The sequence below is a fragment of the Struthio camelus genome, chromosome 1 (assembly GCF_040807025.1).
Source record: "Struthio camelus isolate bStrCam1 chromosome 1, bStrCam1.hap1, whole genome shotgun sequence".
In the NCBI taxonomy this organism is placed as follows: domain Eukaryota; kingdom Metazoa; phylum Chordata; class Aves; order Struthioniformes; family Struthionidae; genus Struthio; species Struthio camelus.
Window position 1 is genome coordinate 163385072 of NC_090942.1, and position 13662 is coordinate 163398733.

Here is a 13662-nt window from a genome sequence, read left to right on the forward strand (position 1 = left end):
GTCCAGGTCTGAACTGGCTAACTTTTGTGGTGACTCTAGAGGAAGCTTAAAGTGACTAGGTTGGACGGTGACATCTAACCTTTAGATATCTCACAATAAGCAATTAATCCAACTCTGAATTTCTAGATTTGTTGTCAATGGATGATGGGCACCACAGACAGTATATAGACCTCTGAGCGCCAGCTTCTTCTTTAACTCTTGTGGCATTAATTAATTTGTGCTTAAATGAGTTTCTACCATAATAATGCCAATTCAGAAGTTTGTCTTGAGTTATATATTACAGAACTTACTACAAGGATCTTTTTTTGCCTTCTTTTCAGTACCTTTCATATTAAGTGTTCCACCTTCGCTTCAACAAGAATGGAGAAATTAGAAAATGAGTTTAATCCTTCTCTTAAATGATGGAAGTATCAATTGGATTGCAGTGAAACACTGTCAGCTTGCTCACCAACTTTCTGTAACTTTGTCAAGTTAGTTTCTGCTGCATTGCACAAACTGAAGACAGAAGAAGGAAATCCTGAAATTATTGCTCTGTTATTTTAGATTTGCTGTACAAAATACCCCGTGGCATATAAATGAGTTAAGGATCAAGATGTTGTGTCACTTTTAAAGGTCAGGTAGTAAGATGGAATATGTGGCTTCTGTCAGCCTATGTCAACATTGCTCGGATGGCTTTTGATGTTTGGTGGTGAAATCACAGTCTTGGGATGTGTTTGGACACTCTGAAGTTACAACCTCAACCTGGAAGGTACAGATGCAACTAGCAGAATCAGTCACGTAGATGAGAAAATGATGAGATGCTTTGATTAAACTGAGTGTAGCTCTGTGGAAGGGGGAAAAGAGAGAGAGAGGGAGAAAACCACTTATCTTTAGTAGTAAAAAAGCCCATAAAGCAAACATGAAGCAAGGATACTGCCAACTTAAGATTTGAGTTTCACCTTTGGCTCTGCTTCTTGTGGTCATAAAGTGAAATAAATTTGTCTTTGTGCTAAATTATTTTACATGTCTGTGTTTAAAAAAAAAAAAAATAGAATTTTTTACTATGTATGATCCTGTTGGAAACCTGGACGCAGGTCCCAGGCTGTGCTGCCTTGGGAAAATGGGTAGTATTCAAATTCTCTTAATTTAAGTTACAAAATGCTGAAATAACCAGTTTAAACATCTGTGACAGCTTTAACTGACAGTCTTTAAATACTATTTCATAACAAACAATATTGGTATCCCTTATTTGAACAAGGCATTCAGTCTACAAAAGTCGATTCTCTCTGTCTCACTTTTTTCCTGTTTTTGTCTTCTGCTGTTTTACTAAGCGTGTATGTCCATTGCAAGGACATCAGTTCAGAGCTTATTGGGATTATGTTGCTAGTGAGATGCTGTGATGCTGTTTGCAGTCACAGGAAATTAAAAATATTAAAATGGATTATGATGAGGAAAACAAAGTATGAAGTCGCCTGCAGTATGCTGCTAGCTCAGTATTACTGCCTGTGGGCCAGGGAAGGTTAGAGACCACTGCACTGGAATATACGCACCTGTTTCTATGGTTACTTGTGCCTGTTTTTGTTGGAGTGTTTATTACAGGAAAGTAATGACTCATACTACACAGTGGGGCTTTTTGCACAATTTTTCCGTTTGAGTATTAGAAAATCAAAGGCATTTAAATTACTTAGTGAACTTGCATGGGCAGTATTTCTAACGTTAAGAAAGATAATTTCTCTGGTCATTGAATGGGTCATAGTGAGAAATTATTTTGGGGCATGGATTAAAGGAAGTGTCCATATAATATGTAGTGATTTACCATGGTTACCATAATTTAACTTTGAAGTGACTGAGAAAAAATAAACAGCATATTGACTTCCATAAATATATCTAGAAATATGCCCTTTCAAATAGTTATACCAGTCAGATGAACAAAACTTTAGTTTTGAGTAATGTTAATTTTTTTGCCATTTCTAATAGCATTTTCAAGGATTACTTTACTATTTGTCTGCATGAAGACAGTTATCAGCAAGGGACGTTGCTAATGTATCACTTCATGTCAGGGTAGAATGGCACATTTACTGGAATACCAGTAAAATCAACATATTGGATAACAATTTATGTATTAAGGTAGAAAGAAAGGGAACTTCATCCTGAATGTGCTATGCTGTGTTGAAACTTACATTTTCAGAAAAGTCTGCTATAATTAAACCATATCAATTTTCAGTTTTTCATTTTATGTCTATGTTATGTTCTCTCTTTAATTTGAGAGAATAAAAAAAAGACATCAAAAAGAAAAATCTTAATGGGATCCAAATCTCAGTGGAAGTGAATAAGAACATTTCTATGCAGCTATATTTTCATGGAGATCATGAAATTTATTTGAGGTTTTTAAGGTAGCAACCTGAAGGATGGATTTCATTTCAGAATGTTGTGTTCTCTACAACTAATGAGACTTTGAAAATATTGCTTCCTTACGGCTGCATTAAGTTTGTTGTTTTCATAAACTTTTCTGGTCTTTGCAGTATAAAATAACTTCTGTAGCTTTTAATGGAGTTAATTATCAAGCCATTAAAAAAAACTTTTTAAAGATTGACTCCTTCTCATCTATTCCAGCTCTTGTCATTGTGGCTTTTTTCTGTTGAAGGAAAGCTGTGAATCTATATAATAAATATGAGTTTTTTTCATGTTAGACCTACCTATTTACCTATCAAATCTCCTTATTCAACCTCCAGGTAATAGCCAGTGCTTTGGAGTTTAAAGTTTTCACCTTGAAACGTTTGGATGCAACCCAGCCCCTGCATTAACACTAAACCTCAGAATTGGGGGAGGGCAGAACCGTGCTGCCTGAAGCAATTGCCATGTTATCAGACATTTCAGATAGCATAACAGCGTTTGGTACGCTTCACCTTCTCAAGGCTGGAGCGCTACCAAACATAAGCAAACGTCCATGCATGTGGAACTACACGTAGGACTGGAGTCAGTCTTGAAGAGCATCTTGAGCAAACTGTCGTAGACTCACAGAAGCATAGAAAAGTCTAGGTTGGACAGGACCTCTGGAGATTGTCTGGTCCAACCTTCTGCGGAAAGCAGGGTCTTAAATTAGGTTATCCAGGGCCCTATCAAGCTAAGCCTTGAATATTTCCATTGAGGGAGGTGCTACAACTTCTCTGAGCAATCCATTCCAATGGGTAATTGTTCTCACAGTGAAGATGTTTTTTCCTATGTACTTTCTAGAGTGAATTCGGTTACTTGTTGTAACACTTCAGAGCTCTATTTTAACTCTTCCCAGGGAGGAGTGCTCTATTAATCCTGCTCCTTATCAGCCATCTCTAGATTTGCTGAATCTTTACGACATCCCAGGGGAGCCACGTGAGCTAGTAATGCAATACTTATGGTGCTGAGTGCAGCTGGATAATGAGTAGATGGAGAGGGAAACAAAATTCAGCCTTTCTGTGTAGGAGCCCATGAAATCTCTCTGCAGGGCATATTGGCACCCAACAGCAGTGACAGAATTGTGTATTGACAAGTAGCAGTGTAATACAGCGGTGAAGTTCCCTTCTTCCTCACGTGTTCTGTAGTCATACCTGCTATTAGTCATTGCTAAGAAGGTATTAACACCTGCCCTCTATTTACTGTGGAGGAAGTCAGTGTCTGGCAGCTCTGAATAATGGGCAATCTGAATTACTTACCACTCAGTTGAATTCAGATGCTCTCCACTGATTTTGCTGATATGGTTGATGTTGACCACATTCCTTTAAATCCTTTTGTGGGAATGGTTTTATACCTGAGGAACAGTGTGTTGTATAAAGTGCTTCTCCTTTCCCATTTTTAAGCTCACTTTAACAGTTTTGTTTTAAAGACTGTTTTTAAACTGCTATCACAGTTTTTTTTCTCCAAAATGCTGTTGTAGGATTTTTAGGAAATAAAAGGATCCTTGTTTATCTGGACAAAAGTGTTGATTCTTAGTTCACAAAAGAGATTATTTCTTCCTTTGGAAGCGTCCCTAAAACTCTTTCACAGCACAGGTGATTCAATCAAATGAAATGAAATTGCATTTTTTTCATTCTATTTCTTTGAATAGCCCAATGAGATCTGTTTCTGATCACTTAAAATCTTTTTTGCTGTTAGTAACAGCAAATGAGGTGGTGAATGCTCAAGTTCAAAAGCCGTCTATTGCAATGCACTTAATTTCATAAATTAATAAAAATGTAACGTGCCTTAAAAATGCATTTGAGATCGTTCTTTCATGAATTCCAAAAATAATCTGAAAATCTCAACAAATTCACTTAAAAATCTACTATTTTAGTGTTACAAATGATGAAGTAGCGATTATGTAGAGATTATAGCTACTCTGTAATGACAGGCTGGAGGTGTGTATGTTATGTGCATGTAACGTATATGCCATCACTCTAAATCAAAGGATAGCAAGAGCTCCATTTAATTTATTGTATTACAAATAGAGTAGCTTTGTTTTGTGTATTATAACGTCAAGTGACTTTTCCAAGATTTTTTCTAGTATAGTGTAGTATGCTAGTTTACCATAAATACTGCATTGCATGCTATGACAAAGATAAATTATGCAGTTAGATGTTCCCTGGGAGCATCTGATGATGGAGCAGTTCAACACAATATGCAAATAGTTATAGATTGAACTTGTGTGTTAACTCAATGATGATAAAGGAATATTACATCCACTAAAGTCATTTATAGTTAAGCTCCACACAGCAATTCTAATTCTATTGGCTGCTATGGATGAATTGCTGTTAAGTGAATACATTTTAAATAAGTTCCTTCACTGTAAACAAAGACATTTTTATGAGAAAATATTATGAGGGTACACATAACTGAGAAGTTGTGGTGCCCCTCTTATTGTTCCTTCCTTATCCCATATACAACTATTTTATATATATCTATCTATATATCTTTCTCTCTCTCTCTCTCTCTATCTCTCTCTGTCTATCTCTATATATATGAAGCAGTACTGTCACTGTTGCAGAGGGCTGAATAAGAGTGATCAGCCATTTAAAAATAAGCCATTTTTTCATCGGTTATTGGCATCTAAGCAATCATTCACTGTTTCTTTTGTTTCCCTCTTGGAACATCATTTTATAATTACAAAAGTACTTTGCATTCAGAGATGACATATAATTTTCTAGTCATTATGTAATAAAACTTTGTGTTGAATTTTTTTGTCATGCAGAGTGAAAGATGGACTTTTGGTGGGTATTGCATATGTCTGTCTGTTCATTTCCATTTAAATGAATCTCCAGGGTAGCTTAAGAATTGTAAAGTTCTGAAGAGGTAAGAAGGGGGCTAATGTTTGACGTATGAGCAGGCCTGAGAAATAATTTAATTTGAGGGACAGAAAGGGAGAACTGAAAACAAGTCGGAGACAGCTTTTCTTCTTGGTTAGGCTATATCTCTCTATTCCCTTTGCTGTATGGGGAAAATGTTGAGTCTTTGACATTTTGGGGCTAGAGGTGTTTTTGTCCGCGTCGTTCTGCTATTACACAGGCCTATGAATTAAAAGTTTTTAAGGAAGCAGGAAAAGCGTGTAGGTGATCCATAAACAAAAGGGGCGTACATGTGAGGGGGGTAAGAGATGCATACCCTCTATATGTGTATATTTTTATCTATATTTGCAGAGGGGGCATAAAGGTTAGGCAAGGTGTTCTGCTGAGCTCTTGTTTCATTCTGCTTCCCAGCTCCACCTCCTTGTCCTACAGTGTTAACGTGAAGTGAGGAAACGGGAGGGAGAATTATTCTTGTTTCCTTGATTCAGTTATGCTATAATAAGCATGGTGGAGAGGGGGAGAAATGATACTCCCAAATTCTGATTCCCTCTATTCCTTTTATTTCCCTGTGTGCATTTATGCTCCTCCTAAAGTGCCAGCAAATGTTGGCCTCCAGCCCTTAACACTTATTTGTAGTTCTGCACAAAGTAACGCCCAGAGTGATCTGAAAAATTTCCTAGAGTTGTATGTGCTTTCTTTATTGCCACAATATGCAGGATCCAGTGACCATGATAGAATAGCTAGCTAGCCGACTGGTTGTTCTTGAGCTTGCTAGTCTCTTCACATTTGTGCCATCTTTCAGCTGTCCTGTTTGTTTTCCAGTTATTCTTGCAGAGACTTCAAGCAAAAGTGGGAGACTAGGCTTCTGTTAATGACAGACCCAAGACTACAGAACACCTTTCCAGAGCAGATGTTGATAAATCTGATTACCATCAGAGCAGCGTAAATGTAAATGTAATGTAAAGTCAGTTCTCTTATTTGGCTTTCCCACAGCTGCAACTGAAAAGAGGAGGCGAGAGGAAAGGATTCAGAGGAGAGGTTGTAGTCAGGGATGAGAGAAGAAAGGAAATTCCTTAAGGCAAGCGGGAAGGCAGAGGAGGCTTTTCCTTTTCGCTGATTTGTGGTTTGTCCTTGTATGTTCTGAGATGTTAAGAGATCAGCAGGGCAGAAATGATTTAGGTGACAGATTGTGCTATAATCTAGCTAAACTGTGTACCTTACCATTGACATATTGGAATTCCTTAACAAAATTATGTAAATGTAGCAGACAATTTCCTAGCAGATTGCTCTATGCAATTTGGTTGTTGATTTCTCAGAGTAATTTGTTTTCAGCAAGCTTGCTTATGAAATAAATTTTTATTAAAAAATGATAGCCTAGCCAATTTTTCCTTCTGGTCTAAGTTAAACTGTAATGGCTTTCATGGTATGACTACCCTGGGTGTGATATTACTTCTATCTATGGTTCTGTCTGTATTTTGTGTTGGCTGACATTTCCAATGACTTATGTCTTTCTAAACTGGTTTTCATGTGAGCATGTGTAACTGCTGTTTAAAGCATAGAATATCACCTTCTGTTTTATTTTTAATGTGGTGGTTACGATCCAGTAGGTGTATCTTTCCGTATCTCAGTGCTGTCATTGGGATATCAGCATTGAAAAACAAAGTGACGAAACATTGTACTCAGTTAACATAGTGACATTGTACTCAGTTAACATAGTGGTGCTATATTAGTGCTAAAATGGCTACCGTTGCAGTTAGAAAAGCTACAACGATGCTAGGATTAGGCAAAACCTGGTGAAGTAAGAAGAATGCAGGGTAAAGGGAGCAGACTTGATTGCTGATGTCATTTTTAATTTTTAAGGAATTGCTAAGATCTTATGCTGAATTTAAGGTATTCTTCCTTAGTTAAGGTAATATTGCCGTGGTAGATTAACTTAAGTCCTTAGAGGGCAGAGAGCGTCATATTGCGGACACAGTTCTGTCAAGGTTATCTATTCTTTTGGTGTGTAAAATCTCAAATTAGTCCAGATCAGCATCTCTGAGACAGAAGCAGAAATCCGATCCGTTCCATGGGCGCAGTTTACTCAGAATTCCATTTTCTGTACTAGCCTAAAAATGACTCTGGCTCATCATAAATACTGAAGGGAAAGGCAGAAGAGTACTAGGAGAAACTATCTGGGGAGACCAGGAGTACTTACAAGATAATGAATAGGCCTCTAATTAACAAAGAAATGATGGCTCCGTCTCATGACAAAGCATTACTGCTATTTTGGAGTTCAAATATTCACTTTTTAACATATCTTAAAATGTTTTGTGTTTAGTAGCGGTTAGCTAGTCCACTGAGTTCCAACGGATCTCCTTAGGCTGCCTGGGAGACAGGTGAGGGCATGATTTACTGTATAAAAGCCTTCTAAAGGCTGTCCCAAACTTACAGCCATGAACTATGTAAGTGGACTGGCATCCACTGCTCCGTCAGAAGTAAACGATTTCAGCGTCTCTTAGCCTGTTGTCATGTTGCTGGAGGAACTTCCCTTACTTGCTGTGGACGTTAAAGAATCCAGTGTCCCCTGCAGCCAGCAGCGAGTCAGCATCTTTAATGACTTTAAGAGGTTTGGATTAGCCTCAGCATAAGGCTTCTAGTCTGCAGTACTAATTCTTTTATCTTTTGCAAATATTTAGTCCATGTTTCAAAAACTTATAAACCATAATACACATGGTATGGAATAGTGCATTCACAGAAGAATGCTAATACAAACTCTCAATTTTCAGTAGACATGATTAGAAAAGGGTGAGGGATTAATACATTGCAATGCTTTAATGATTTTAGGTAAGATGTAGCCAGATGTATTACAACGTCCTTTGTGAGTCTAAGAACCGGTTGCTATTGACTGTGTGAATGTGGAATTTCAATCCAAGGCTTTTTTTAAAGGTAGAACATAATGTATCAAATTGTTTTACTTTGTGTCATTGTTAATATGTGAGTACTGTCCTGCATTTAATCAGTCTTAGATTTTTCACAGAAGTAAGTAGGAATAAAAGTCAGTACCAAGTATACACAAAAGTATATTCTGATTTTCACATTAAGGAAGAAGTGGCCCTGCCTTTAAAATGCCTCCAGTGTGCCAGTGCACAGTTTAAACATGTTAGAGCATGTCCGCTGCCAGCCAAATGACAGATAAATATGGACAGCATTTACCAAAGGCCTACCGATATGCAGAGCAGAAAGAACCAGAACCAAAAAACCTGACTATTTTCTGCAGAAGTAATTTAGGGACCCTAAGTTTCTCTAAGTGATCCACTGAAACCCTCTCTAACTGAGAGGATGTATTGGGATAAACTGGCCTGAACTGTCAGTGAGAGAAGTGAAGTGAGGCAGCGTGACTGGTTAGGGACGGGGAAAGATCGTAACATCTCCTTTTGTAAGGAGAAAGCAGCAGAGCTATTTCAGTCATGCCACATGTATTGTGGACAGAAAAAGCACTTTCTAAAAAAAAATTTGGCTTTTTAGTGAGTATTTGATGGATTAATCAAGTGAAGCTGAATACCAGAACTACTGCACAAGTTCGTGCTTAAATCTCTATAGCACAACTCAGAGAAAACTTTCTGCTTTAGACAAATAGTGCTTAAGAGAAGTGAAGTAAGTTTAAACGAGTTCTTCAGCTAGAGAAAGACCAATCAGCATCTTTATTCAAAGGTACAATTGAAGAACTTAGATTGCACGTTGATATGTCACCAGAGATTTGTTTAGTAAGTGAGAAGAGGGAGGGAGAAGAGAGGAATAGGAGATACAAGGTGTTAGCAGCTGATCTCTGCAGAGAAATAGCTTGAATATACTTCACTGCTATAACAGCTGAAACAGCTGAATTTGCTCAAGTCTAAATGAAAAGTTTATCATTAGTTCAGACTGTTAGCTGGGAAATAAATTTACCTTCTGCAGGAAGAGCGTGTTAAAATTGTAGTGCACTAGTCCTTATTACTTCCCTAATTTGCAATCTTACTCCTCTTCTTAGGTTGAAGAAAGAGAACTTTAAGATCCTTGCATGTTATAATATCTTTTGTCTGAAAATAGCGTTAAGGTTTTCTGTCCTTTATGTCTAATTTGAAAATCACTTACTGTATTATCCTTATGTCCTCCTTTTGTTCACTTCTGTCCCAAGGAATTTTTGCAAGTGAAACAAAACTATTTTTTTTAACAGATTTTGTCTTGTTTTACACCATATATCTTGCTGTCAACTACTGCCAGGAATGAGAAATCCTTTTTAGGATAATAGATGGCACTGAAAATACTACATTAAGACAGAACTTCTTGTCTGTGGTTTTAGAACAGATGAAAATACTGAGACGTTTAAAAATAAGCGCAGATTGACACAAAAACTGTCACTGAGATGAAAAACAATGCATATCAAGCTAGGAATCACATAAACAGGCAAAAGTCTAATAACATCTTCAAGATTCTTGGGACCTGATTCTCATACTTTTTATTTATACCTGTGAAAAGTGCATATAAAACACTAGCTTGTATCTGACAGAACACTCAACAGGGAAAAGAAACCAGAGAATGTGTAAGACAAAGGAGTGTGTGTTCAATCAATTCATTTGTAAAGAGGTATTATTATGCCCTGAGATACACCACCAGTATCTGTGCATATGTTTTTATTGCTATATAACATACAGCCAGGATATCCACGTTCTTAGATCTGGACTAATCTTGACTCCCTTTCAGCAAATTGTATCTATCTGTATGCGTTTGGTCCCTGATTTCCTCTGTGCTCCCTGTAGTATACAAAATCCTGTAACCCTCAGACATAATCATTATTTTGTACATTTTTTTTTTCAGTTCAGTGACTGAAATAATGTGTGGGCCATTAGCAGCCCACCAAGGAAGTGTTTTTTATAGTATGCAGTGAAGGGTGTGTGTTGCATGCTATTGTGAATGACATGAGGCATGTGGGGATGGATGCCTGAGTATGCAAGCAGGTAGTGGTGGAGAATAGAAGGGAGAAGGCACCGAGCTTGGATGCAACCTTCTCCATGCTGCCTTTTAGGAGTGGTCTTTGGATTTGACTATCATGCTCAGGTATTATTTTAGAGAGCTAGCTGAAGAAGTCTAAAACAGAGCTGAAGAACAGAGAATAAGGCATAGGGGTGGTCAGGGATCCAGCACTAAGTTTTCTTTCCTGAATCTCTTTGGTTTAGCAGTGCAAAACTATGCTCTGAATCTCTTGTGCTGGGCAGTTAATGGAGTGCCAATAACACCGATGTCAAAAAGTTCTCCATACTTTTTATTTAATTAAGTTTAAACAATGAATTGTCAGTTTTGAGATGATAAGAAATAGCTCAAGAAATCTCAGGAAAAACTGAGAGCCTACACTGCAGTGAGATGGTGGTTAGATGTCAAGTAGTTTAGAAATGTCAAGACTTTACTGGAGCATATTCCAATGAAAACTCATGAAAAATGGATGCAATCTGATCCTGAATTAATTGAAGCTATTGAACAATGTTGAAGTAATTGAACATCACAGTTTTATGTTGCTAGCATTTTACGCTTATCTACCTGTGCAAGTATTGACAGTGGAAAAATGAGTCTAGTGGGTTTTTGTTTATTTTAGCCTATCAAAGTGTAAATAATGGGCTTCTTTATAACATCTTTCTGAAACAAGCTGAAGAGAAGTGCTGCACAAGAATAAAGCTAACATTTTATTCACTCAGAGGTGTGTTTATATATTTCCACTGTATTAAAGCCCAGCCCAGCTTTTGGTGTTTTTCAAAAGTGGCATTTTAAAAATGGTACAGAGAAGACTCCTCCTTCTTCCAAGAAGTATTGTTTATGATATATTTAAATTCTGACAGTAAAACAACAACAATAAACCTCTTAGCTTTTCTCTCTCTTGTAGGGGGATAGCTCTTATGTAAAGGATCGTTGGTGTGTGTTTGATGGATTCATGGTCTTTTGTCTTTGGGTGTCACTGGTTTTACAGGTAATTATTCCACTTAGCTTTTTCAAAGAATAGTTCCTTAGTTGTGAAAAATGTGTGGCGCAACCAAGTAATTAGAAGTTTTGGGTGTATAGCTGTACGTAGGCTAAATTATTTTTTAAAAATCATGCTAAATTCAATAGCGTCATAACTGCACATTGCAGAACATTTACGTTAGTAGTGTGATTTTTCTTGTTTAACTTTTACCATTGAAAAGCTAGACGTCGATCTGAAGCTCATTACCGTAAAGCCTCTGCAGAGTCAAAAAGAGAGGGATGCATCTTCAGAGAGCCGTTTATTCCTTACTCCATAAGACAGTTGTGTTAATTTCCTTCCACTGAGTTTAGTAGGAGTGCATGGTGACTAGCTTAGGCAATTAAAGTGCAAATGATTCAAATGGTAAATGTTTGCCGGCATAGTGTGGCATATTGATATGGTAAGTGGAGGCATCTCACATAATACGGCAACACCTAACAAAACATTTCCCAAAACCTTACCCAAACGTAAAGCGCAGTGGAAAAACAATACTAAATATATTTTGAAATAATCTGATAAGTTTTCTTAGAAAAATGAGCTTGGACATGTAAAAAACCATACAGTGTTAAGGTACAGATCAAACTGTGTCCTGCAAACCAACTGGTCCTTAACCATAGCTGATTTTGTTTAGTGTGATCGGATTGTGGACTGTGGGCCTGGGCTGATGATAACATGAGGAGTGTGAAAGATCTATAGTGATTGCCGTTAGGCACAGCTTATTCCCTCCTGGCAAATTTAAGACACATTGTCATTTTCTGCTTTATACACAGGGGAAACTTTGGTATGTCATGTACACTTGGAGAGTGAAGCCTAGTCATAACTTAAAAGCACCACAGATGACCCAGTCTCTGTGTTACCAAGTTCCCCTCCATTTTCCTAGTACTTCAAGCAAGTATTGAATTAAGCAATCGCTCACAGAGGGTGAGAGCTAAAGACAAGACATTTTCACCCAATCATTAGGCTTAATAGTGTCTATGGAGTGATAGCCTGTCAATGTGTGCTGTTAAGGAAATGGTTTCCTGCTTTGGGGTTAGCTGAGAAATGTGTGTTGTAACTGGAGTTGTAGGGTGACAGGTTCAGCCTTCTCAGGCACTCAGAATTAAATGGGAAATTTATAAGCATATTGCGACACACAAAGCAATCTGTTAATGCACTTCTATGTCATAATAAAAACTTTGGCGATGTGCAATATTTGCATGTATTAATTTCTGTTATTGGAAATGTAAATTATTCACTTTTAACAAACTTATGAGAAACCTAAGGGCTAGAACTAACACAGAAGCAGGAGGCTGACACAAACCTAAACAGTCTTCTTGAGCAGTTTGAGATAGAATTACTATGAACATAGGCAGAGTATATTTTTGGCATTCCATTAGGATATCTCAGAAGTGGATTAAAGGATTTACTGAGACTTTTCTTTTTAAAAACATGATTAAAATGGATCATATTAATCCCAGATAAGATTGAAAATGAAAATAAATATAATCTATCGTGTTCATAGTTTTAATAATTCTGTAAATGCATACCAGAAGGAAAAGGACAGGATTATCAAGAAAAACTCCCAATTCTTTTGTTTGCAGGTGTTTGAAATTGCTGAAATAGTTGATCAGATGTCACCTTGGGGCATGTTACGGATTCCACGACCACTCATTATGATTCGAGCATTCCGGATATATTTTCGTTTTGAGCTGCCTAGAACTAGGATAACAAATATCTTAAAGTAAGTGAGGCTGTTATCTGAAGAACAACAGAGAAAATTTCAGCTTTAGCTGAAAAGGTTGGATAGGCAGCTGAGAGAATGACCCATGAGGTTAATATACATTTTCTTTCTGAGTTTTAGGTCCAGCCAGAAATTCTTGCTGTTTTGTACTTCTAAAGAAAAGTCAGTTTTTCTATGAAATAATCAGAACTGACAAGCATTTAAATTAATCTTAAAGGAAGCATTTTGCTAATAATTATACTCAGCAATTTCCAACCAATTGCTGTAAATTCTAGCTCATTAATAAGGGCACAAGGTGGACACTCCAAGTAGTGTTCTATTCATAAACGAAAATGCATAAGCACATGTCCTAGCCATAACAGTTATGGGTGTAAGCATATTGGCATGGGTGTAGATACACATATTTGCAAGCATATGTTACACACATAGATACATCATGTGATGGTAAAAGCCATATGATGGCTTTTATTTGGACTTTATTTGGTATCAACTTTTCTTCATCATCACATGTTGTCTGTATAGTTCATTAGATACTCTTTTACAAAAGCTAGACTTTATGCATTTTACCTACATATTTATTTAGTTCTATTACCTTTTGCAGTTTGCAGCAACTTTAATTACTTTAACTTAACATTTTTTAAAAAATTCTTGGCTCCCTT

General features: G+C 37.1%; 1 protein-coding gene across 5 annotated transcripts in view; it reads left to right on the forward strand.

The window, feature by feature from the left end:
• Positions 1-13662, forward strand: part of NALCN (sodium leak channel, non-selective) — a 241937-nt gene that overhangs the window by 21579 nt on the left and 206696 nt on the right. For 4 of the 5 annotated variants that reach the window (XM_068927818.1, XM_068927834.1, XM_068927826.1 and 1 more), the window contains 2 exons: positions 11167-11250; positions 12864-13003. The exons of the other annotated variant lie outside the window; for it this stretch is intronic. In XM_068927818.1, coding sequence (XP_068783919.1) covers positions 11167-11250; positions 12864-13003 — 224 coding nt within the window. The remainder of the gene's footprint in view (positions 1-11166; positions 11251-12863; positions 13004-13662) is intronic. 5 annotated transcript variants of the gene reach the window in all.